General features: G+C 40.1%; 1 protein-coding gene across 2 annotated transcripts in view; it reads left to right on the plus strand.

Annotated features, from left to right (window-relative positions):
* The window catches only part of DNAJC1 (DnaJ heat shock protein family (Hsp40) member C1), a 127942-nt gene that overhangs the window by 23624 nt on the left and 80580 nt on the right, over positions 1 to 23738 (plus strand). For both annotated transcript variants that reach the window (XM_060248384.1, XM_060248385.1), the window contains exons 2-6: positions 12368 to 12469; positions 13257 to 13303; positions 18910 to 19075; positions 20190 to 20284; positions 21391 to 21484. In XM_060248384.1, the coding sequence (XP_060104367.1) occupies positions 12368 to 12469; positions 13257 to 13303; positions 18910 to 19075; positions 20190 to 20284; positions 21391 to 21484 (504 nt within the window). The remainder of the gene's footprint in view (positions 1 to 12367; positions 12470 to 13256; positions 13304 to 18909; positions 19076 to 20189; positions 20285 to 21390; positions 21485 to 23738) is intronic.

The following is a 23738-nucleotide window of genomic DNA, read 5'->3' on the forward strand; positions in this document are numbered from 1 at the left end:
AGAGCATTGTGTGGCATGGTTTGAATATATGAAGCCGCATTATACTGAATCAGACCCTCGGTCCATCAAAGTCAGTATTGTCTACTCAGACTGGCAGCGGCTCTCCGGGATCTCAATCTGAGATTTTTCATGCCTACTTGTCTGTACCCTTTTTAGTTGGAGATGCTGGGGATTGAACCTGGGACCTTCTGCTTACCAAGCAGATGCTCTACCACTGAGCCACCATCCTCCCCATGATAGGCATAGTTGTAAAGTCTGGCATAGAACTGGTTAATGTGGTTCATGGAAGGGAGGCACTAGCTTGTCAAACTGGGACAAAAGGTTCAAGCACTGAAATGTCTGGATGGCTTATGAGGTTAGTGAGAGGACCTTAATTTGTTAAGAGTTAAATCTCCTACATGCTCACTTAAAAGGATCAGGTAGTAGGTGATGTGAAACCTGAGACTCTGGAGTAGACAGGATGAATCTTGATAGACCAAGTGGTCTCATTGAATCTAAGGCACATTCATGTGTTTAAAGAAAGAACTTCAGAAAATAATAGGTTATCTCAGGTCTGCTGCAGCATTAACTATTGAGGAAGGAACACAATGGAAAGCTCCCATTGTGCTTTCTCTGAAGGCCAAAAGTGCAACTTGATACCAGATCCAAAATCTTCCTGGCTTTCCTACAAAGGATATAGGGCAGGGGTCATAAGATCAGGGCCTGAGATGTCTCCCCTCCCCCTTCTTTTATAAACATCCAGTTTGATGAAGAGTTCTGGACTATTCCAAAAGCTTGCACAATATTTTGTGCAGCCCCCAAATGCTGTTCCTGGGAAATGGCAGACTGGCCAGGAATAGCTTAATGGGGATTTAGAAGTCTCCAATGGAAAGAAGATTGGTGAAGACCACTCCTTTGCACCTGTGGAAATCTAGGTGGGATCCAATCCATTATACAGTTTACTGTTTGGGAGGTTTGCTTTAGACCGGCAACCTCCACCCCTCTACTTATGATTCCAGATAGCTGCATACTTTCAATTCCTTGGGAGGTTATATGGCTACTTTTAGTCTATCTATGACTTCACCTTTTTACAATCATGACCCAGCCTCAAAAGCCAGCTTCAGCAGGCATGTCTTACAGTGCTCCTGAAAGATAGGTTTGGACTTCAGAGAATTTCTAGGGCAAGGATGTTCCATAAATTGGAGTTATAGTGGAGCCTCACGGGATGAAATCACAGCACCTTTCCATAGATTATCCTTGACTTTATGCCAAGGAAGGCTATTTCTCAAACTTCTACATTCCCACCTTGCTGTGTCTCATGTGATAGGGGTGGCCAAACATGCTTAATGTAAGAGCCACAGAGAATAAACATCAGATGTTTGAGAGCCACAGTACATGAACGTCAGATGTTTGAGAGCAAGAAGGAAGGAAAATAGATGGGGAGAGTGGGAGAGGTGGAAACAAAGCAACTTTAAATGCATCCTCCAACCTGGCTGATGGGGTGGGGGGGCTTCAAGAGCTGCATGTGGCTCCCAAGCCACAGTTTGGCCACCCCTTTTCTAGAACCACACCCCTCTGAGAGCACATACTCCTCTGAGACCCATTTTCGTTTGCTGCCTAGTTATGCTTCCTAAGATTGGCTCCCGCATCACTTTTTCCACATGGAATATATGCTTTGTGCCAACAGTTTTTGATACATCACCTTGCTTTCATCTGTGTTGCTGGCATAATCCATGACTGTGATTTAGGTGCCCTATGGAGCTTAAACAACCCATTAAATGGCGGGCAAGCGGCCTAGAGATGACGCTGATGAATTTGGCGTTTCACCAAAGAGCAAACAGTTGAAAATTAAAGACTTTTTCGGCACAAAGACAAAGCAAGCTGCGCACACTGTGGAGTATAACATCAAGACAGCTAACCGCTTCTCCCCACTTAGGGAGCAACTAGACCTATTAGAGGAAGCGGAATGCGGTGGCTCACCTCGGTTGTTTGGGAAGGCAGCGGCAGTGGACGATCCTGGGGTGTGGCAATTGCCCAGTAAGAAATTAACTGACAAGGACTGTGTTACATCAGCAAGCTGCAGTCTGCTTGACCTAACTGCAAGAACTGTTGATTGCATTTTTCAAGGTATGGGTGAGATCATGAATCAACTTAAATCTCTCTCAGCAGCGATAGCAGGATTGTCTCTCTCAGAGAATAATAATCAGCATGTGCCTACCAGACCATTAACTTTGCAAAATTTTAGCAGTGCATGGAGGTCTGGGCAGCTCACACCCCAGAGAGAGAAAGGGGAGAACCATCAGCAACTGATCCTCCAGCCAAGTAAGATCTGCCTGATGGTATGCAAGTACAGGGGATCATATCCAGACTGGGGAAATAAATTCATGGCTAAGAGTCGGCTTAGTGAACTTTTGAGGATTAATCTAGTTGCAATTGATCTTATATCAATAGAGCCGCTCAGTCATCAGAACCAAGCAAGGAAAGTTTTACTCTCCTTTTCTTCTCCTAAGGTCCCCACTTTACTCCTCAGACAAAAACCGAAACTGAGCACAAGAGGAGTCTTTCCGGTACGTGTATTCAAGGACAGTGTTGTTCGGGTCTTACATCTCATGAGGCCTTGTGACAACTCTCGAGCCAACAATAGACGTGAAACGCAGAACTTAGCCATTCCCTCAAATGCAGCCCGGAGGAATTTATCCTCTGCTGGAGTACCAGCCTTCTGCAAGCAAGTTGGGAGTGAATCCCATGACATGAGGATGGAGTTCGAGGGTGTTTCCTCAGGACGGACTATGGAAGATAGTACCTCTCTGGCTTGTCAGATGGGGGATGGAAATGGTTGGCTTGAGAGCACTGAGGAAAAAACTGCTGCAAGATTTTGCATATCTCCCAATGGGGGATCAAACAGCTATACTATCCAGACTGGGAGGGGTTTATAAAAGGTTGGAAGAAGTATACCAAGCCTGTCTGGAGAAGGAGGCACCAGAGGATAAATCAGTAGCAAGGGCTGATAGTCCAGGGGAGATTAACCAGGGAACTGGGGCCGTAGGAGCGAAACCCTCCTCGCCTACAAACTTAATTCAATTTTCAGGGAGGACAAATGAAGTGAGCCCCACCTTGGAAAAGGATTGCCACTATGGATCTTGCCCCCATTTGTCAGGTAATCCTGAGGTCATCAAGCAAAAGGCTAAAGAAGGACTGAAGAATCATAGCCACAATGGATGTGTATTCCAGGACGTCAGTGGGGCCCTGGATGCAATAGAGACTGATTGACTGATCCCTAGCCAACAGAAAGAGAGTCTGACACTCCACTCTCTCTCAGTAATATCATGGAACATCATGGGATGGGCGGCTAGATCTAGGGAACCAGATGCCAATAATCTTATGAGAAAATATGATGTTATACTCCTCCAGGAGACCTGGTCCTTAGATTCTTTGACTCTGGATGGATATAACATTTTTGTAGCGCAGGCTAAACCGTCGGTGAGAGGTAGAGCCAAGGGAGGACTAGGAATATTGATATCGACAGCTCTGAGAGTCCAAGTCATTCAACCACCTCTCTATATTCGAATGGCAATGGCTCTGATCCTCAAGTTTAAAGAAATTGACTGTTTGATTCTGAATGTCTATATCCCCCCCACTAAAACCAAAGCCCATACAGAGCTTGCCTGGAGAGATCTGGAGACCTATATGGAGGAGTTATTCAGGACATACCCGACAGCACATGTCATAGTGGGAGGTGATTTTAATGCTAGATTGGGAAAGGATGACAAGACTTTAAATAGGGGACATGATGTCTGTCTTCAGTATCCCGAGTTGCCCTATTTGCCCCATGAAAGAATATCTAAAGATACAAAGTGCAACTTTGCGGGCCGTCTATTAGCTCGTTTGGCTAGGGTCTTGGACCTAAAAATTTTAAATGGTTCCCATACTAACGACCACCCTGGGGAATACACTTACTCGTCTGGAACAAGGTTAAGCGTAATTGATTACATCCTGGTTTCAGGGAACCTAGTGCCATGTGTTGACTCATTCAAGGTGGACACCTACTGTGGCAGTGATCACATTCCTCTTACCTTGAATATTGTAATCCCCAGTCTTTACCCCCGCATTGAGGATCGTTTCCTGAGGAATAACGAATTTGGGGGGCAACATGTTAGGATTAAATGGGACGACCAAAAGAAGAAATATATGCAGGAGTTTCTTGAGCAAGAGCACATATCTAAATTAGCAAATGACATCAGGCTTTTGGAGGAGGGGGGAGAGATCATCAAATTATATGAGGATCTCATTCGGCATCTCCAATCCCCATTAGAAGGGCAAATATCTAGTTCAGTAAGGAGGGGAGGGAAGAACAACGGTTGGTTTGATAAGGAATGCTTGATGGCAAAGAAGGAGCTTAGTAAAATCTATTTGAAATATAGGGCGGATCCAGAGGCAGTTAACAGAGAACAATTAAAACAACAGAAATCTAGATATAAAAAGTTAATTGTCAGGAAGAAGAAAGAGGTGCCCTATGAGATGTAGAATGTTTACGTCTTAGCGGGGTAGAGGTTCACAGTTTACAGTCTCAGGTAGCCTTTTACTTGTATTAGGTTAACAGAAAACAATATAAATAGTTAGAAAATTGAGTTCCAGTGTGTGTTTGATCAAAATGCGTTTTGTAACTCATTGACTCTAGTCTGGATAATGCTGGATTGATAGCAGGGGCCTCATAATATGTCAGACTTAGTTTATTGCTGAGTTAGAATTCTGCCTTTGCGTGTTATCTGTGTGATTGGCATGACAGTTGCTCTGCCGTGATCATGTGTAAATCTTCCTTAACTCTCCCCTGGGAAAGACACCTTCCTCCAGGTTCATGCTGCTGCAGGGTTTTTCCAGGGAGAGTTATATGGCTAATTTGTTCAGACTTGATTCTTCCACTTGCTTGTACTCCTCTTTATTTAAAAAAAGAAAAGTAAAGTAAAAGGCATTCTGTGAGCAGCAGATGTTATGCTAGAAATGACTGTAGGATTTGAGCAAATTTAGAAGTGTAGATATTGGCAAAAGCCCTTGCTATTCAGTTTGCACTTTCAACTTTGTACATGGAAGGCCATGTTAGAATGCAAATTCTGTTCACTTACATAAGAACTGTTCAGTCATAAAGTTGAATGCTGTCTCTCTGCTTTCCAAACTTTTCTGTATTAGTCTTTTTTCTTTCTTTCTTTTTTTAGTTTCAAGTCCCTTTCTGGAAATGTTGCATTCTTGGAGAAGATGAGCATATAACTAATTTTAATTTATACTCGGTGGCTGTTTGCTGAATGCCCATAGGCTATTTCAGCAAATGTGTAATACTGTGGGAAGAGATCACAATACTACTTGTTCAGTAGTTTCTGGATAAATTATAGCTCTAAATCAAAACTGTTCAGAGATTTATATTTATGGCCTTGAAGGTAAAGGAGTACTTGTGTTGAAGATAAAGGAAAGAGGGGAACATTTGAAGATGTATTAAAGTTAAATTAACTGTTAGGAACAATTAGAACTGCTTATGTGAAACAAGAATGTTTTAAAATACAGATTTTTAAATATACCGTATATACATATAGTCACAGCTGGGTACAAATTGAAAACAAAGGCTAAAATTGTATCAAAAAACAAGTGGGGCTTCAAGAGATCAATAACAATGACTTGTGTCTGATTTTTAACCATGTTGCCAGTAATTCACTGGGAAAAGCAGTCCTAGAAAAGTGTGTATTTCTCTTCCTGTCTTTAGGAAATAGTGCTTAGATCTGGCCAGAAAGAAGTGACTTTATCCACAGAAGTTGGTCTTTGAGATGCCCTCCTGTGTGCTTATGCCAATATCAGCTGCCCTTTCAGAAAACACATTGGGTGGCATGAACATACCCATGCAGTAACATCAAACAATGTGAACAGAGTTTACATGCTAGTGGAACAGCACTGGAGTCAGTCAGGCGGCTAATTCAATAGGTAAATTGACTCTTGACCAAAGGGTGTATTTTGTTTGTTTTTGAAATCAGGCAGTGTTTGAAACTTCCTAATTCTGTGTGTTCAAGAGAAAGTTGCCTGCATGATTTCAAGGCATTGTTGTGAATTTCTGTACCATGTTGTGAGATGTTAAGGGGAATAAAATTGGCATCATTTTAGAGCTGCTCTGTTTGAGGCAGTCCCCCTCAACTCTGAACTCAGGTTGTCTTGACTATCAAGACTAGGGATGGGCACAGATTAAGAAAGCCTGGTTTGGTCTGGGGCTCGCAAACTGGGTGGCCCCAGATTGAACCCTGAAACAAACCCCCAAACAAAATCCCACCCCCAACATGCCTGGAAGAGACACAAGTGTACTGGCCCCCCATTGTGCTCGCATCACTTCCAGGTGGTATCAGGCCCCACTCCCAGTGCATCCATGTTACCTGGAAGTGATGCAAGTATATCAGCAACACGCATGCGTTACTTATGGATGATGTGGGTGTGCCAGAGCGGGGCCCAATGCCACCTGGAAGTGGCATGCTGAACAATGAGCAGAACTGAGCAGAAAAGCTTGGTGAGTGTTCTGGGGAAGGCACCTTTCCAAACCTTGGCTCACAAACTGAGCAAAGTCTGGCCCAGACGTTGGGTTTGGGTCTGTGCCCGTCCCTAATCAAGGCAGTGCTCTGGTTTGTATATCCATTGGGAACTGTGAAAATGAGAGCTAGAGGAGTGTTGTGAGCACCCCCTCCATCTTTTGCATTGATGTCCTGTTCATATACCAACTTGTCTCCTCTCCCCCCCTACACACTTTTTAACAGTATAAATGGCAAGACAAGAAGCCCATGAGAGCTAGCATGGTATAGTAATCTGGAGAACCAGGTTTGATTCTCCGCTCCTCCATGTGAAGCTTACTTGGGAGACCTTGGGTCAGTCATAGTTCTCTCATAGCTCTCTCAGCCACACTTTACCCCTCAAGGTGCCTGTTGTGGGAAGAGGAAGGAAAGGTGATTGTAAGTCACTTTGAGACTCCTTCAGGGTAGAGAGAAGCAGGGTATATAAACCAACTTTTCTTCTTTATAATTGCCCAGACACAATAGGTCTTGATGCCTAGTGGAAGATAGGGACTTGCTGCACTCTACTGCCATGCTTGTGCAGACTCTTATCTGGGAGAACCGGGTTTGATTCCCCACTCCTCCACTTGCACCTGCTGGAATGGCCTTGGGTCAGCTCTGGCAGAGGTTGTCCTTGAAAGGGCAGCTGCTGTGAGAGTCCTCTCAGCTGCACACACCTCACAGGGTGTCTGTTGTGGGAGAGGAAGATAAAGGAGATGTGAGCTACTCTGAGTCTGAGATTCGGAGTGGAGGGTGGGATATAAATCCAATATCACCATCATCTTATTCTTTCTGTGTTCTGCATTGCTAAGTGTATTAACTTGGGAGTCTGGCATGAAAACTGTGGGACTTCTGTGCTTGCATTCTTGGTTGGTGACCCTTGGATGTTGGCAGAGAAGCATGTCTGATGTTTAAAATGGGAGAAAAGAAAAAGTATATCTATGATGATTTCTGGAAATCTTCTGACCTGGTTGTTTACTCTTGGATGGAGAAGCCCCCCTTATTTTAAAAGGGAACTAACCTTGTTGCTGTGGGACTAACACATGCCGTGTGTCCTGGCCACACTGTTCACTATGCCTTGGCCAGCTAAAGAAGCAATATTTTTGGTCACCTTTTCCACCCGTCAAAGATTGCCTCAGTGGTTACTGCTGGATATGCCTGTGTGTCTGTGCCCATGCTTGCTTAGAGGTCATGTATATTTGTTGTGTTGAGTTGCTTGGTGGATGGAGGAGTGATACCAGTGCCACAGTGAGCATGGTGTGCTGATGGTTGTTGTGTCTACTTCGGTTATTCCTCCTTTTCTCTTCTTGCTTTTAAAAAATTCCTTGGTGGAATTTTGATCAATCACTTGATTATGTCAAGCTAAGCTATAACAGCATAAAACCCTGCACTATGGCTTTAAAGTGGACTGTCCATGTTCAACTCTTAATTGCTCTTTGTCCTATATAACTCATTTCCATGAGAGGCTACAACAGGCTTATTCATCACATAGCTTTATGCGTGGAGCCAAATTTTTTTCTTGAAACTAAGTCCTTGGTGTGCTTGAACTGCTCCATTCTAATATTTGAGTGAAGAGGGCAGAATTGGATGCCTACCTTGGCAAGCGTGCCACACTGTTGCTGAGATAATAGGGTTTGGGGCATTTACAGGGAGGAATGGTAGGTGAAAGCAGGTGGTTTCATGACTGCTTAATCTCCCTTGCAGATGTCAAATGCAGCTGTTTTCCCATTTAGCTTCCCTTGCTTTTTAAGATGATGATGATATTGAATTTATATCCCGCCCTACACTCTGAATCTCACAGCGGTCACAGTCTCCTTTTCCTCCCTCCCCCCCACAACAGACACTCTGTGAGATAGGTGGGTCTGAAGAGAGCTTTTTGCAGCAGCTGCCCTTTCAAGGACAACTCCTGTGAAAGCTATGGCTGACCCAAGGCCATTCCAGCAGGTGCAAGTGGAGGAGTGGGGAATCAAACCTGGTTCTCCCAAATAAGAGTACACGCATTTAACCACTACACCAAACTGGCAGGAAAGAATTGGGTGGATTTGCAGGAAAGAATTGGGTGGATAGGTTAAGCACTCTCCCCTCCACCTAACCCTTCATTGACTCTCCCCTGGTTTTCTTTATAATGTCTGATCTCTCCCCCTCCCTCTCTCTTTCTCCCCCTCCCCCCATTGAGTTGCAACTGATTTCTGGTGACCCCTGTAGGGTGCCTCTGTGTGTAGCAGTCCTATATTTTCTTGGTGGTCTCTTGTCCACGTGCAAACCAGGAATGACTCTGCTTAGCTTTTGCCTAATGAATTAAGTTACCGCTTGGAAATCCTTTTAGGTGGCAACTGGTACGCACTTTCGCAGAGCTACTGTAGTCCAAGTCTATTGAATCAATAGGTTTGGACTGGAATAACTTTACATGGGACTAAACTGGAAAAAAAGGATTCCCTCCCTGTCTTATTTACAGTGTGATTATATTATGTGTATGCCAAGGAATGCTCTGGACAAAAGAACTCTGCTGCAAAAGAACCACTAGGTTCTTTTTAGAAAAAAAAAAGATTGCTTCTTGCCATGCCATCACCAGAACTAATGAAATAGGCCCTCTATGATTAAAATGGGTCAATACCACGAAATGCTGGAGTGATCAATGCCTACAATTAATATTAACCTATTTTGCAACAACATGTTACTCTGTGTAGCAGTGTGCACTTTAATCAGGAGCATGATGAATGCTTGGCCACTTGGAAGGAATGCCATGGATGAGGGTGGGGAGGAGGGTGAATCTAAAGTATTTTGACTGCAAACCTGAGGGTAAACAGGCCAGCCGTATGTGAAAATCCCATTGTCATCTGTGTTGCAATGTAAAGCAGTCACTTATTTTAGCATAGAAATGGGCTGTTTAAAGTAAGTGAAGGTAATGATGGTGAAGCCGCAGCCCTAGTTCTCTCTGGGCTGATAAATGTTTTTGGGCTGTACCATTTTAGACTGCAGCAGGGAACTCACACGATGGAAGATTCTTTCATGCAACCCCTCCCCCCCTCCACCAAATCCTGGAGAAAACTAGCATAACTATGAGACCTGTAGACCACAACTCATCTCCTTCTCGAGTTTCTTATAGGGAGAGTTTTAAATTGTTTTTTTCCCTGTGGAGGAGTATTTAAATTAGGTGAGCCTCCACCTATTCCTGAAGTGGTAAAGTCACAGACTTGTCACTTCAGTGAGAACCAGGCCTTAGCCATAACATCAGACTCCCATCAGGCATGATTAGATCTCGAAGCTCTTGGATGTTGACGTGAAGAGTCACTTTTGCTGGGAGATTTAGACTACAATCCCACGCATGGTATTTTAAAAGAAAACTCTTGTGGAAGGAGGTGGTTTGAGTTTTCTTTTCTTATTAAACACTGAATAAAAAGGTTATGTGAGTTCTAGAGCTCAAACCTGGAATGTGTGCAGACTGGAATGGCATTGAGTGGTTCTTGTTACCTTTTAGACTTCTGCAGAAATTGCAAAACAGCTGCACCATCTTGGAAACTTCTCAAAGACCTGAGATTACAATGTATGTCAAGACAGCAAAATATCCTGTTGTAATTAGCAATTCCAGCACTGGGTGTAGCACTGAGAATAGGGGAGCCATATAGTATAGTGCCGCTGTTCAACAAACATGCCACAGTGCTAAACATGCAAACTTGCATTTTTCTTAGTTGGCTTGTGTTCCTTCCTCCAGACTTCCCTCCTCACTCCCCCCCCCCCCTTTTAGGGTTTAATCACAATTAAGTGACAGATGCCGAACACAATTTGTCCTAGTCTAATTGACTGCAAAGTCATGGTCAATATTGCACTGGCTAACTCGACTCCTCTCAGCCCATGTCCAAATATAATGAAATTGTGTGAGTAGAGAGGCATCTTGCTGAAGCAGTAGGCGGAGGTGCAGATTTCTAGTTCCCTACATTACTTAATTTACATACATAGCATATTGGTGTGCTGTGTAACCCATTTTTTATTTTGTGTTTGCATTTGTGATTGGAACTCAAGAATGAACTGATTTTCTACTAGCTTCTCCTTTTCTTGAATCTTGAGAATGGAAGGGGTGTAAAAAGGTTCAGTGTCTAACTGTAGATGTTTCTTCAGTATCAGAATTCATCGATAACTCCTGCTTTGCACAAACAGGATTGATTAAATGGTAAGAAGAAGCTTCCTATTAGCTGCAAACATCTGCTGAGTTCAACAGAATACTGTTTAGCAAAACTTCAAGTCTGTAAAAGCATGTACCTCTGGAAAAACATTTCAGTGAGAGGATAGGTTTTGGAGTTATGCTGCAGTTGAATGTTGATGATGATTCTTGTGTAGTGATATCAAAATAATATATTTTCTGATTAATTATATCAGTAGAGGCCTTTTCAAATATTTTTGTATTTGCTACACTTAACACACAACCCTCCTCTCCAGTTCAAGATAGGGAAATTATGAAACCCATATGCAGATAGTTGCATGCCAATTCCATGTCTCTGTTTTACAATATGGATCTTATTAGTGACCGTGGCTTCTCAATGCATGTACACCATATGCCTGTGGACATTCCCACACATACATAGGCAAGCATGCTTGCATGCATGCAAAAACTCCCCCCCCCCTATTATTCATTTCTGAACTGAAATGTTTTACGCTGTTCTGCTTGTGCTATAAATCTGTAATGAAAACAGTGCTTTGTGCTGGAAAGCTTGACAGACTAATTACAGTGCTGCTTTAATTGTTTTATTTTGGCTTCGTAGTTTCAGGGACCTCTTCCAGATTTAAGCCACTGCTATAGAATGTGAGGACATAGTTCTAGAATGAATGATTCATTCATTTTTAAAATTTCTCTTTCTGGTTTCATCTGCAGTAAAATACACTTCAGATACCAAATTTGCATGCTTAATTTTCATAGCCAGGCTTTCACTGTATGCCTAGCAGTAGTAGATTGCCTGGAGTATATTTCATTTAACTTATAGACTATTATGGTGGTTATATATTGCTTTCTGGATACATTGTCTTTGACATGCTGGTCATTAAACTGTTGTTTTCAGGATATATGTAATGATACTTTGTGTAATTTCCAGTGGGTAATAGATACAACCTTTTCCTCCAGGGAAGAGGCAGGGATTAACTGTAACCTTTTTCATGCTGTGTCATTTTAGTAACAGAATTTGTGGTGTTTATGCAATTAATAGACAGGCTCAAGCTTGAAAAAAACAAAACAAAACCGAACCGATACGGCAAAAAGCAGTATTGTTTGCTCACGTGTCTGCAGCAGTTTGTTTCTCATGGAATGCAGGCCAGGATTGATTTTAAAGGCCCTGTTTCATAAGCATTGCAAAAGCAAATGATGTTTGAAAGTTCTACAAGGGAGTAATGATGATGCGGATTTAATATTAAGGATCATGGTGTAAAGCAGTGCCTGAAATTTATAAGGAAAGAAGTCATAATAACCTGAGTAAAAGGGAACATTCTTGAAGATACACAGATGTATTAATTTTAATTTGTTCTTTTGATCTCTTAATGGCCACTGAAGATTTATTGACCAGTTTTAAAGAAGCAAGTGTTTGAAAGTTTCTGGCAAAGATTGTCTTCTTGTAATAAGCACATGGCATTGAGAGAATTTAAGAGGAGAGGCGAATTGGATTGACTGATTGTTCAGTCATGTGGGCCAGCGGGGCTGCATATCCCAGCTGTTAAGAATGATTGCTCAAATTACATTGCCTCAGGTCCCTGCACTTGGTTGGCTGTCTTCTCACATCTTAACAAGGTTCTGGGAATCTATTTCTGACAAAGTTTGCTTTGTGTTTTTGCAGGATGCTTCATCAGCAGACATTAGGAAAGCATATCGTAAGCTTTCGCTAATATTACACCCAGACAAGAATAAAGACGAAAATGCAGAAACTCAGTTTAGACAAGTAAGTGACACATACTTTAATATCAGTCTTGGAGGACTGCATGCACCTGGTTGCTGTATGATTGGTAATCGAGATTTAGTTTAATTGTGATTGTGGAGTGGTATTTAAAAATGTTTCAACTTGGAAATTCTGAAGCTTTTTTTAAAAAGCTGAGTTTCTTGCGTAAAGGGCATATTATAACCCCTAAAAAAATTCAAGTGAAAGTCTCCAAGGTCTTGGATGGAATGCTTAGACTTGAGGAAATTAGAATTGTGGCCTGCTGTTTGTCTCTTTTAAAAAGACAATGCCAAAAGTCACATATCTTGTTATCTAACAGAAAGCAGCAAATATTTAGTAACAAAATGCCTTAATATTTAATGTATATAATTTTAAGCTTTACAGTGTATACATAATATTAGGCTTTACAGTGTTGGTGTATTTTTCAAACCAGGTGTGATATAGTTCTTTCAACAGAATTTGTTCATTTGGAATGTTTTTACAAGAAATATTCATAGCTTCTAAGAGAATATTAAAACATATTTTTAAAAGTGAAAACTTTTTGTTTGCATCAATGAATAATTATATCTCCTTTAAGCAGATGGTTCATTCCAGAAATCAGGTGAAAAATGTTTACAAAGATTATAAAAATAAATAGAGGTTTTGGAAGTTTTAACGTTAGAATAGGTTGAAACATTCTTCACTCTTACTTAGAGGACCTTGGTCGAGCATTTTTTAATGTTGTAGCTAAAGTTTCTGATTGTTCAGATTGTAGTTTTCTGTAAAAAATGAAAATAAACTTTCGTTCTAGCTGGTGGCCATCTATGAGGTTTTAAAAGATGAAGAGAGAAGGCATAGGTGAGTTTGTTTTGTGTGAATTTTAGAGCAAGCCTTTCTGCTTCTGTAGCTTCTAACTTAAGCTCCAGTGCTCAGAATATCTCTAAAAGCACAGAATATCTTCAAGAGCTCAGTTTTTCTCTGCTTTAATGAATGTCCTTGATCTCCTGCATGTGTATAGATGGGCTCTCTGAGTCCTAACATATGTAGATAAGGGAGCAGGGGATAACTTTATCAGTTATAAAATAAACATGTGTTTTTAGGCTACTAACACCTGCTTAAACCAGCTGTTGATTTATTTCTCATTGTTCATCTGATTCTCAGAGCATGGCATCAGTGTGACCCATCGAAGTGTTCACAGTGGTCAGTGAAGGGGAATTTTACTTTGAGATGTTGGGGTGGAAAGCACAAATTATTTCTCTTCAGAATTCCAGCTTTCTTTTTCTGGTATATTTTAACCCAAATTTATTAATTTAGTTTATTTTCTCTATAGTTTCCCGGAAGGCATTTTTTCTGTGAAATTTTTAGCAGAATTTGTTGCTTGAGGACACATTATTATATTCAGTTTGTTGTAAAAAAAAATAGTCTGTAGCTATTGCATGTGGTATGATTGATGGACTTGAAGTATACAGTACACTAAATGTTCATAATGCCTGCAGATGATAAACATGGAGGAGGCAGGATTTTAGTACACAGTCCCTTGGGCTGCTTTTTAGGTGGCTGTTGTGTTTTGTTAGAATGCTCACTTTAGCTGTTGGTGACCCAGATATTTTGACTGAAGAAAAGGACAGCTTGCTTCCAGCAAAGGAGTTCTGTATGAACTATCTGCAGGCTTTCAGTTCTCCGAGTAGGGATGCTGAAAGTTCTCCAGGAGGTTCTTGGCTTTGTTGAAACCTTGGCATGAGTCCAGGTCTCATAGTAGAGATTATCTACTTTCAGATAATCCTCTGTGTTGAAAGAGCCATGGAACAGTGTTCAGAGGAGTTTTGGAGATTCTGTGTATGGTTTTTACCCTGCCTCCCACTGCAGTCTTTCAGTTTGGAGTCATAGATCAAGGAAGTTTAGGAAGTTTTAACAATAGGGGGTCAATGTCTGATGTCAAATGCTTGCAAAAGGTATGAGCTGGTTTAAATGCACACCCCCTCACATGCACGCGCACACAAACACACAATATCACTCACTCATTATTATTTTGTATGCTCTCTGTTTATTGCAGTATAATATTAAACACAATGTGCATTTGTATTGTCTTTTGGATTTTTTCCCTCACCCCACCTGCTATGCCAGAACTTGTCTCTTTTGCAACTACGATATCAACCACTGTTGTGAAATAAAACTGAGACATTTCCCATAAAGTGCTGATTGTGTTTTTTATAACTAAGTGATCTTACAAACACATTTCATTAAATTGTTACAATTGTATCTGTGTATGGAGTAAGCAGCAGTGAACAAAAATCAATTTTATCGGGTATTCAGACAAAAGTTCATGCTGATATCTTCCAAAGGGTGCAAGAACATTAATTGCTGACATCTTTGCCTTAAAAAACAAAAATCTCCAGATTTTTTTGTAGGAAATCTTTCCCACCTTTTCAACCTTTGTCTTCAGGACATGGATCATGGACTTGGTTGGGAAAATTGGACTGCCAGTGACAAAATACTATAACCCCAAATCCTAGTAGTTGTGTTCCCTTTCAGGAACCACATGTTTAAGGTCTGATGGTCCTTAACTGTATTTATCTGTGCACAAATTTTTACTCAAAAATAGGCAATATTTAAAATTGCTGCTCACCTCCCCCATCTTTCCCATATCTTAACATGCTTTGTGTGCGCATCAGTTTTGGGTTGCCCCTCCTCCCCCCGTAGTATAGTTTGTAACCCTTGGGGGGGGGGGCAAAAAAACAGAACCAGAAATTGTTTAATGTGAGAGCAGGATAACAAACAGCTGTTGAGGATGCAAAGGCAATATCTTTGTCCTGTTTTTCTTTTAAGCTGTTCTTGCATCAGACCTTCCTCTGGCTTTTTGAACTTGGGGAGGAGGCTGAAGAGCAGTGTGGGAACAGCAAGCCTTGCTGAATCCCTGCTTTGGCGGTTCCTATCCTGCTCTCTGTGCAGAGCAGGCAAGTGGAGCAGTAGCTAGAACAACATTTAAATTTATCTCAGGGTCTCTAGCACATGTGAGTTGAACCTGGGAGTTCTTTTTAATCCAGTTACATTAACTGCAAAATTACAAAGTAAATCTGCTATAGTTCATTGCCTGACTTTAATGCGGTGAAGGGAAGTGGGTTGAATTCCAAGCGATTCCCTCTCTCTTCTCCCCCTCCCTTTTCTGAAATGTAATCTGAGTAGATTGTTTCATCGTAGGGGCTTTATGGCTTGATTTAGCTAGACTAGACCTTCAGTTTTAGAAGTATCCTGTTTTTCTAATTGCCACTCTGAACTCACTGCTATCTTTCTAAATGCTTGTGGACAGATTACAGGAACTAGTAGTGGTAGAATCAAAATAATTGTTTTAACACCAAGCATGTATGCTGTAGCACCTTTTCTGTAATGAAGAGGTTTTTTGGGGGTACCATATAGAAAATACATGAAGCATTCTTGGGTGCATTTACATTATGTTTTTAGCAACCTAACAAGGGGAGGGGTCATTTTCTTTTTATTTCCTTTTAGACCTTTAGATTTGGAAGCCTAATTCTTAGAATATGTAGACATAAATCCCATTTATTTCAGTGACCCTTCAATTTTTGGAGCTAAGGAATACAACTTTAAGATTCTGTCTGAATTGTTTAAATTAAGCCTCTTTAAAAATGTCAGTTAAGCAGGCAGTTTTAAATATTTGTGTATAACTGGCTAGACAATTGCAATGTTGAAGCAAGTTGCATACAGATGAGCATGGTAGAATATAGTAAATTCCTCTGCATTTCAATGATAGCATTGCAAAGTTCACCTGAAAGTACTGTTCTGTTGTAGCAGGATAAATTAGTTTTGGTCTGTAGTTTTTCTGTGGAATTTCTGCTTTGAAAAGGATTCCTTCCCCCTTACTGTTATCTGCTTTGTGTATATGTGTGTTTAATATCTTTTGCCTTTTGTTGTTGTTTTTTCCAAGTGTAGTTCATTGCTTGATATGTTCAGAGCATCTGCAGGAAGTGGATTGCCCAGGGAAAGAGTGAAATGATAAATAAAATGTGAGGCGGACATAAAGGCCAGAATGCTTTTGTGATTTCCTGATGTGCTTAGTTCTGCTGCCTGCTCTCTGATGGTCTAGCGTAGGTGATAGATTGATTTCTGCAAATAAGTGCTTTAATGAATCGTCTGCATGCTTCCTAATTAACTAATTTCCTAAATGTGAAAAACAAGATTAAAAATGATCAAAGGCTTCAGAGTAACTTAAAGATCGTTGTTCACATGTAGTTCTAAAAATTAAACAGATGTCTTAATTTTTCAATACAGTGCTTAATTACCATACAAAGGAATGATTTATCTTTTGACAGTATATATTCTAAAAAATGGGTTATAATAGAAGCTATCTTCCCTTAAAATGGCCAGTCGTGTGAGCCATAATGTTCATTGATAGTAAAATCAATAGAGCATTGATTCTGGAACTAAATCCTTGGAGACTTTTGTTCAGAATAGCAGTCATAGCCTGGTAAATACAAAGTGTGTTGAGAGTGTTTTACTGCATGAGATTTTCCTGCCTTAGATATGGATGTATATGAAACAGAGTTGCTGGTTTTTTTAAAAAAAATTAAAGTCTGTGATGACTTAGGGAAATTAATATTTGATGGTAATATTTGCTGCCATATTTTTAAACAGCAGATAACTTTAGTGGTATGGAATAAATTTTTCTAAGAAAACTATTCAATAACAGTAGCTTCTGGATATAGCTGTTACATGTACTTTTAAAACTCTGTTTCAAGTCCATAGGTGCGTGTACATTTCTGTTTCTCTTCTCTTTTTTTTGTTGTGAAAGTTTTCACCCTTCAAACAAGTGAAGTAGATTGAAAGCATATTAAAAGTGATTCAGGCCTTTTCTCCTCCCTTTGTAGACGAAATTGAAACATCATCCTGGACTACTGATAATTTTTCTTTCTGGGAAAAAATCACTCCTGCTTTATACCAGAGGGGTTTCTCTGAAAAGCTTAAAGCTTTTGAGATGCATGTAGGCTTAAAAAAAAAAAAGATGCAATTGACATGGCTGCTGAAGTTACCTCATATTTATCCTTTTGGTTCCCAGCAGTGGAAGTTAGTAGAATATTTTTCTCTGACCATCAAATAATTAACAGCTTGTCTAGAAGAGTGGGCTTTTAATCAGAGGTTAAACTTCCTCAGCTCTCTTGAATGCTGTCTGTTTTATACTTAATGCCCTTAAGTTTTATTATTTGGAAAAAAAAACCAAAAACAAATGTTGGCAAAAATAACTCAAATTTTTCCTCATTAATCCATCTCCAAGGTATCAATTTAATAACTATCAAAGTAGCTACTGCAGTTGTTGCATTTAAATTGATTTACATGTCAAGACTGGCAGTTTAGCAGCTGGGCTATTATTCCTGGATCGGTCAATTTACTTGAGAAAAACCTACTACTGAGTTCTACTGACCTGCATGACAATATAGGCTCTATTTCTATTCCTGTAATTAGGCCTGCGACTAACTCAGAATATTTTTAATTAAAATATTTTGGTCAATGTGTTGCACCAAATTAGGCCTTTCAGTGCAGATTTAGTTCTAGAAACAGCGTGATTAGAATATTCAATGAGCTGTGCTTCATTTAGGATTAGAGCATACAATATTTTTGAGTCTCCATTCCAAGTGAATTTAATATTAGACGTCTGGCCCTTCTTCAGTTTCCTTCTATAAGTGATCAAACCCAGCTATTTTTACGGGTAAAAAATGGCGAGTTTCTTCCTCCCCAATGAATCAGTAAGGTGACAATGAGAAAGAGTCAATATAGAGAGAACTGACCTATATATAGCTTTATATTATATAAAAGCACAGAAGCAACCAACAAGGAAGGTGTGTCACCATATTAAAAAAAGCAGTGGTAAAAAATATTTCAAGTAACAGTCTTAAAAGATATCCTGAATTCCAGACTTCCATTGGCTATAAATATCAACCTTTTAAAAAAAATTACTCTTGGTATCAAGATAAAAAGTTGACTAAAACAGCAAATATAGAACCTCTCGTTGTGCTGTGAGGGTACATGGTTTGTTGTTGTTTATAAATTAAGGAATAGTAGGAAGTGAGTGCGTTTGGTTGTCATTCCCACCCTGCTTTCAATCATCCCTTTGTAATTCTTTTATTCTGGAAACTTGACCAGTGATTGACAGGTAGGTTGAACATATGGTTCATTGTAGAGGAGGGGGGAAAACATTTCTCAAGTTAATCAATTGGGGGAGCTGTAAGAACAGCAGATTTACCATTTTTAATGCAGTCGCTGGAGAACATTTCTACAAGATGATGCTTTGAATTTCTTCTGTCCCAGCAACTTAGAGGAAATGTTTACAGAAATGCAATGGGAGGTGTGTGTTTGGTTTTTTAAAAAAGATTATTCTAAATTCTTTTTTTTTTTTAAGGCAAAATATATTTATTTTGAAGGCTTCATGAAAACTTGTTTGTTTTTTGCCACTGTAGGTATGATGATATTCTGATTAATGGGCTACCAGATTGGCGGCAGCCTGTATTCTACTACAGGCGAGTGAGGAAAATGAGCAATGCTGAATTGGCATTGTTGCTGTTCATTATCCTCACAGTGGGTCATTATGGTGTAGTTTGGTCAATCTACCTGGAAAAACAACTGGTAAGCATTGGAAATGACCTTTCTCTAAAATCACCCCAGATGTGAGAAGGTTTCTGAATTCTTTGCTCTTCATCCTGTGCCTAAGTATTTGTGTGTGTAAGTGCATGCACGCAATTTTGCCACTACAGATTAATTTTCTACTATATTTACCCCAAAGGAAGATGGACCTGCTAAAAAAAAAAGAGTTATACGCATCAGGTTTTTATTACTGTATGTAATTATAATCTACAGGCAGATTTAAGATGGCCTGTTCTTTTTCTTAATGGCACGTACAGGTAAAAACCTATTCTTCTTTTCAGGTAAATACAGTAATTCAAAAATGTGTTGAATACAAAGGAAACAACTCAAGATTTTTTGTTGTTGTAAATACTTAAATTGCTGCCTTTTAAACGGTTATAAGATTTTATAAATAAAATGCAAACTTTAAAAAAACTGATGCAATCAGATAAGCTGATAAAATCACTTTGCAAAATCACTACTAGAATCTAAATGAACTCTTCCTTGGGAGTTTTGGATTCTTCCCCTGCCCCCCCCCCCATCCTTGGTCATGATGTTTTGAAATTATACTCACTTTGGCTTTTAATGTCTTAATGGAGGTTCCCTTCCCCACCTCCCAAATTGAAGTGCCTTTCAAACATGATAAATGTTCCAGGGTTTGAATGGGGGGAAAAATGACAGAAGCAGAGAGATGGTTAAATGTTTTGTTACTTCCTTGTCTACCAGAAAACAGTAAAACATTTTTATTTCAATACCAAAAACTTATAATGCAGTGCTCCTGCCTTTAGAATGTGTTTATATATATATTTTCAAAGTTGTCTTAATGAAAGTTGTTAAATATGAAAAGAAGTAAGTTGAAATGCTTATTTCTTTTAAGGAAAACTTTGATTGCTATGGCGATACACACGACTGGCAGGACTTCATGTGTGTTTAAGGAATGGATGCCATGGCAACACTTATTGTTAAAGAGAGATGATTTTTCTTAATCATGTAGCCTCCCCAGAACATTTGCATAAATACTGTCCTGTTATCCTTAATTGAAGAATCTCACTAACCTTTGCAGAACATATGTTGATGATAACATCTAACAATGGGTTTGGTTTTTTTCCCTTTTGAGGATGAACTGCTTAGCAGAAAAAAGAGGGAGAAAAAGAAAAGGACCGGAGGGAAGAATTTGGACGAAGTGAAACTTGGTGGAGACAAGAATGAAAGGTGGGAATGTACAAAGAATGTTTTTGTAGTAGAGTCACTTCTTGTATTGAAGGGAATAGTTCTTGGCATGCAAAAACATAAAATAGCACCTTGTGCTCCTTCTTGAAAAGAAGCTGTACAGTGGTGAGGTGCATATTGTGTATTTTAGTTATTTCATAGTCATTACTTCTAATGGTTTATGAGTCATTGGTGCAACTGAGTGGCGTAAAATGAGGATGTAGTTTGTCGGGGCAAACAAGGAAGCTTGCATAGAATTAATACAAATGACAGGTGTGGTTTGTTCATCAATTTTAGGGAAAGATTTTAACGCTGTCCCCTAAAAAAAGAGAGGTTTCTGCTGGAATGAAGGATGCTTACAGTAGAGTTTATTTTATATTATATATTAGCCAGAGTTTTGGTTGAGTCTTTTATCAGCTTAGAAACAAAAAGCATTCTTTCCCCAAAGTCTGCTTCCTGGTTGCATGGGCATTTTTTTTAAAGCTAAGAAACAATATGGGGGAGGACATGATAGTGAAGTTCAGAGTACTGCAAAAGATACCGCCGTTTCTTCTATTGATTCATAGGAAGAAATAAAGGGTTTAAATAGTTCACACAGCAGGGGCATGAACTGGATCAATGCAGGATGGAGATCAGAGACCATTCTGCCTGTCTTCTGTTCTGATGACATCAGTGAGTAATGCTTCAGTGAACTGCAAATGACATTAATTTTTATGTATTGGTTTGTTTATGCTGCAGTCTTCATATCTGGTTGTCAGCGCTTGTGACTGCTTTGTGGTGGTGGTTAGACTTTTTCCCCCCGTAGCTAAAGCCCTCAAGAAGGCTGAGGGATTTATTTTGTGAGGTGCAGACAAGCCTGTGTTTAGAGAAGGCTATCTAGAAAGATTATAAGAAGGTATTTATTCTCTCCCTCTCTGTTTCTAGGCTGCATTGGCAGGGTAAAATATTCTTGGTGAATATTTTTTGTATGTGAAAATATTTATATATCCCCATGATGGATTGATACATACTTAGCACTTTACATTCCTGGTTGTATAGACTTCTGTGGGAATCTATGCAACATTTTTAAAAAGATCCTGAAAACTTTTTTTTCCTCCCCCTCTCTGTAGGTTACTAGATAAACCACAGTGGAGAGACTTGCTTCCTTGTAAGCTGGGTATATGGTTCTGTTTAACAATAAAAGCACTGCCTCAGCTGTTTCAGGTAAAAATAAAAGTCTGTGTGTGGAGAATTTGGGGATCAAGTTTGTGGGGGGCTCTTGTTTTTGTAATGTTTTCTCTTAATTTTCTGATTTTTAAAAATAAAACTCTTGCATCTGTTACATTGTCATTGTACGTCATCCTACATTTTATTTATTGGCAGAATAATTATTTCAGGCTCAAGGAACTACTTGTATTTGCAGAATTTGCTGTCTTTTGCATTGGTTAACAATGAAGACACTGAAAGTTCTACTAAGTAAATGGGAAAGGTGGGCTGAACTCCCACATCTAAAACTGCATTTCAGGTCTAATGGGAAGACATTGAAGAAGCTTTTCTTTGTATTCATTAAAATGTGTGCTGCATGAGTAATAAAATATAAATGAAGAGCAATTCAGGTTTCTATAAGATAGGAAAACAAATAAAATTATATTTTCAAATAGGGTAAGTCTAATTTTCAAATAGGGTAACTGTTTATTCAGCAACTGTTAGTATTTTTCCTCCTTTGCCAAATTGCAGATCTAATAAATTATTTTAATGACTTCAGAAGCTTTAAAAGCATTTTAAATGTGCAACACAGGATTAAATATGAGCAGTTTGCAGTAAACACAAGTAGAATTTAATGTCTAGTTTGCTGAAGCTATGGATTTTGCAAGAATTGTAGCGCTGTATTATAAAGACAGAAAGAATAAAGGATTACAAAACTGGTTCATTTGTGGCCAGGATAAGGTAAGGATGCGATGGGGAAAGGATCCCCCCCACCACTTGCCAGTATAAGAAAATATCTGATTTCGCAAAACCAGCAGCTTTTATTTTGCCCAAACTGCTTTTTGTTTTGATACAGACCCTAGAGTGGAGGAGAGATGGATTAAGGTTTGGATTCACCCAACACCCTAAGAATATTTTTTGTTTTGGATCCTACTGACTGGCAAATTTGATTTGAGTTCGATCCCGGTGAAAGCCGGGTTCAGGTAGCCAGCTCAAGGTTGACTCAGCTTTCCATCCTTCCAAGGTCGGTAAAATAAGTACCCAGCTTGCTGGAGGGAAAGTGTAGATGATTGAGGAAAGCAATGGCAAACCACCCCATAAAAAGTCTGTTGTGATGCGACATCACCCCAGAGTCAGAAATGACTGGTGCTTGTACAGGGGACTGCCTTTACCTTTATTATGTGTATGGGGCTGGCATGTTTCTACCTGTTTAAGCTAGTAAATATAGAGCACTGCTATCATTGAAAGAAGAAGCCAAGCCCGAAGCAGGAAACAAATCCACCTGCCAATGAATTCATGAGCTATGCTAAGGCTAGGCAATATACTCACCGTATTCTTGGTAGGGGATCTGATGTTAGGCCAGAGTGCAATGATCAACATTTGTGGCAAGCAAGCATTAATTGCATTGCATAGTGTAGGAACTCTGGAGGAATTATCCCATGAGTCATTGCAAACTTCCTAAAGAAAATGGAAAAAGTCAGTACTTTGAAAGGAAAACCATAGACATGGATGACTAGAGAGTCTCCATTTTTTCAGATGACTTGAAATCGAAACTCATTGGCCAGCTGATCCCGAGAGCCTTCGTCCCCAGGAGTATAATGCAAATGCCTTAATTACCACAGGCTAAACAGATGTGGGGAAACCATCATGGAATTGCTGAGGTGGCAAATATGCATGGTGGCAAATCTCACCCAAAGAGAGAAATGTCTCTTTAATGCCTGCATTTTTATACTAAGCTGTAGTGACTGGTGCTCTCCTCTGATGTAAGCAAGAAGTGGAAATAGCTCTTTCAGCTGTTCTGGGGCAATCTCTTTTGGGTAGAGTGAAGTGCAATCACCAAAGTAGAGCTGATGAACTACAACTAGAGGGCACAAACCATTGGGTATGGCCCTCGCAGTATAGATACCTAGCTGTAAATGAGCCAAGGTGGAGGCTGTCACGAGCTGGGGCTGAGTCAGGCAAAGTCCAGGGGCAGTCCAAGGTCGGCAACTCGTGAGCAAGGAGGGTCCAAGGCGCCAAAACAGAATCGTAATCCAGGTATCACAGGTCAGAGGTTCAGAAGCCGAAGTCAGGGGGTCCAGAGGTCCAAGCCAAAGTCAGGAATCCAAAAGCCAAAGTCAAGAGCCGGAGTGGATGCTAGGATGTCAGGTATGTGACTAGTTGCTTCCACAAAGCCTCCTCCCAAAGCCCACAGCTATATAGCCCTCTGCTGCCTGTTGCTCATTTGGGCTAATTGCTGTCTCAGAGCAGCAGCCAGGATCCTGCCGAAACT

The sequence above is a fragment of the Heteronotia binoei genome, chromosome 10 (genome assembly GCF_032191835.1).
Source record: "Heteronotia binoei isolate CCM8104 ecotype False Entrance Well chromosome 10, APGP_CSIRO_Hbin_v1, whole genome shotgun sequence".
Taxonomy (NCBI): Eukaryota; Metazoa; Chordata; class Lepidosauria; order Squamata; family Gekkonidae; genus Heteronotia; species Heteronotia binoei.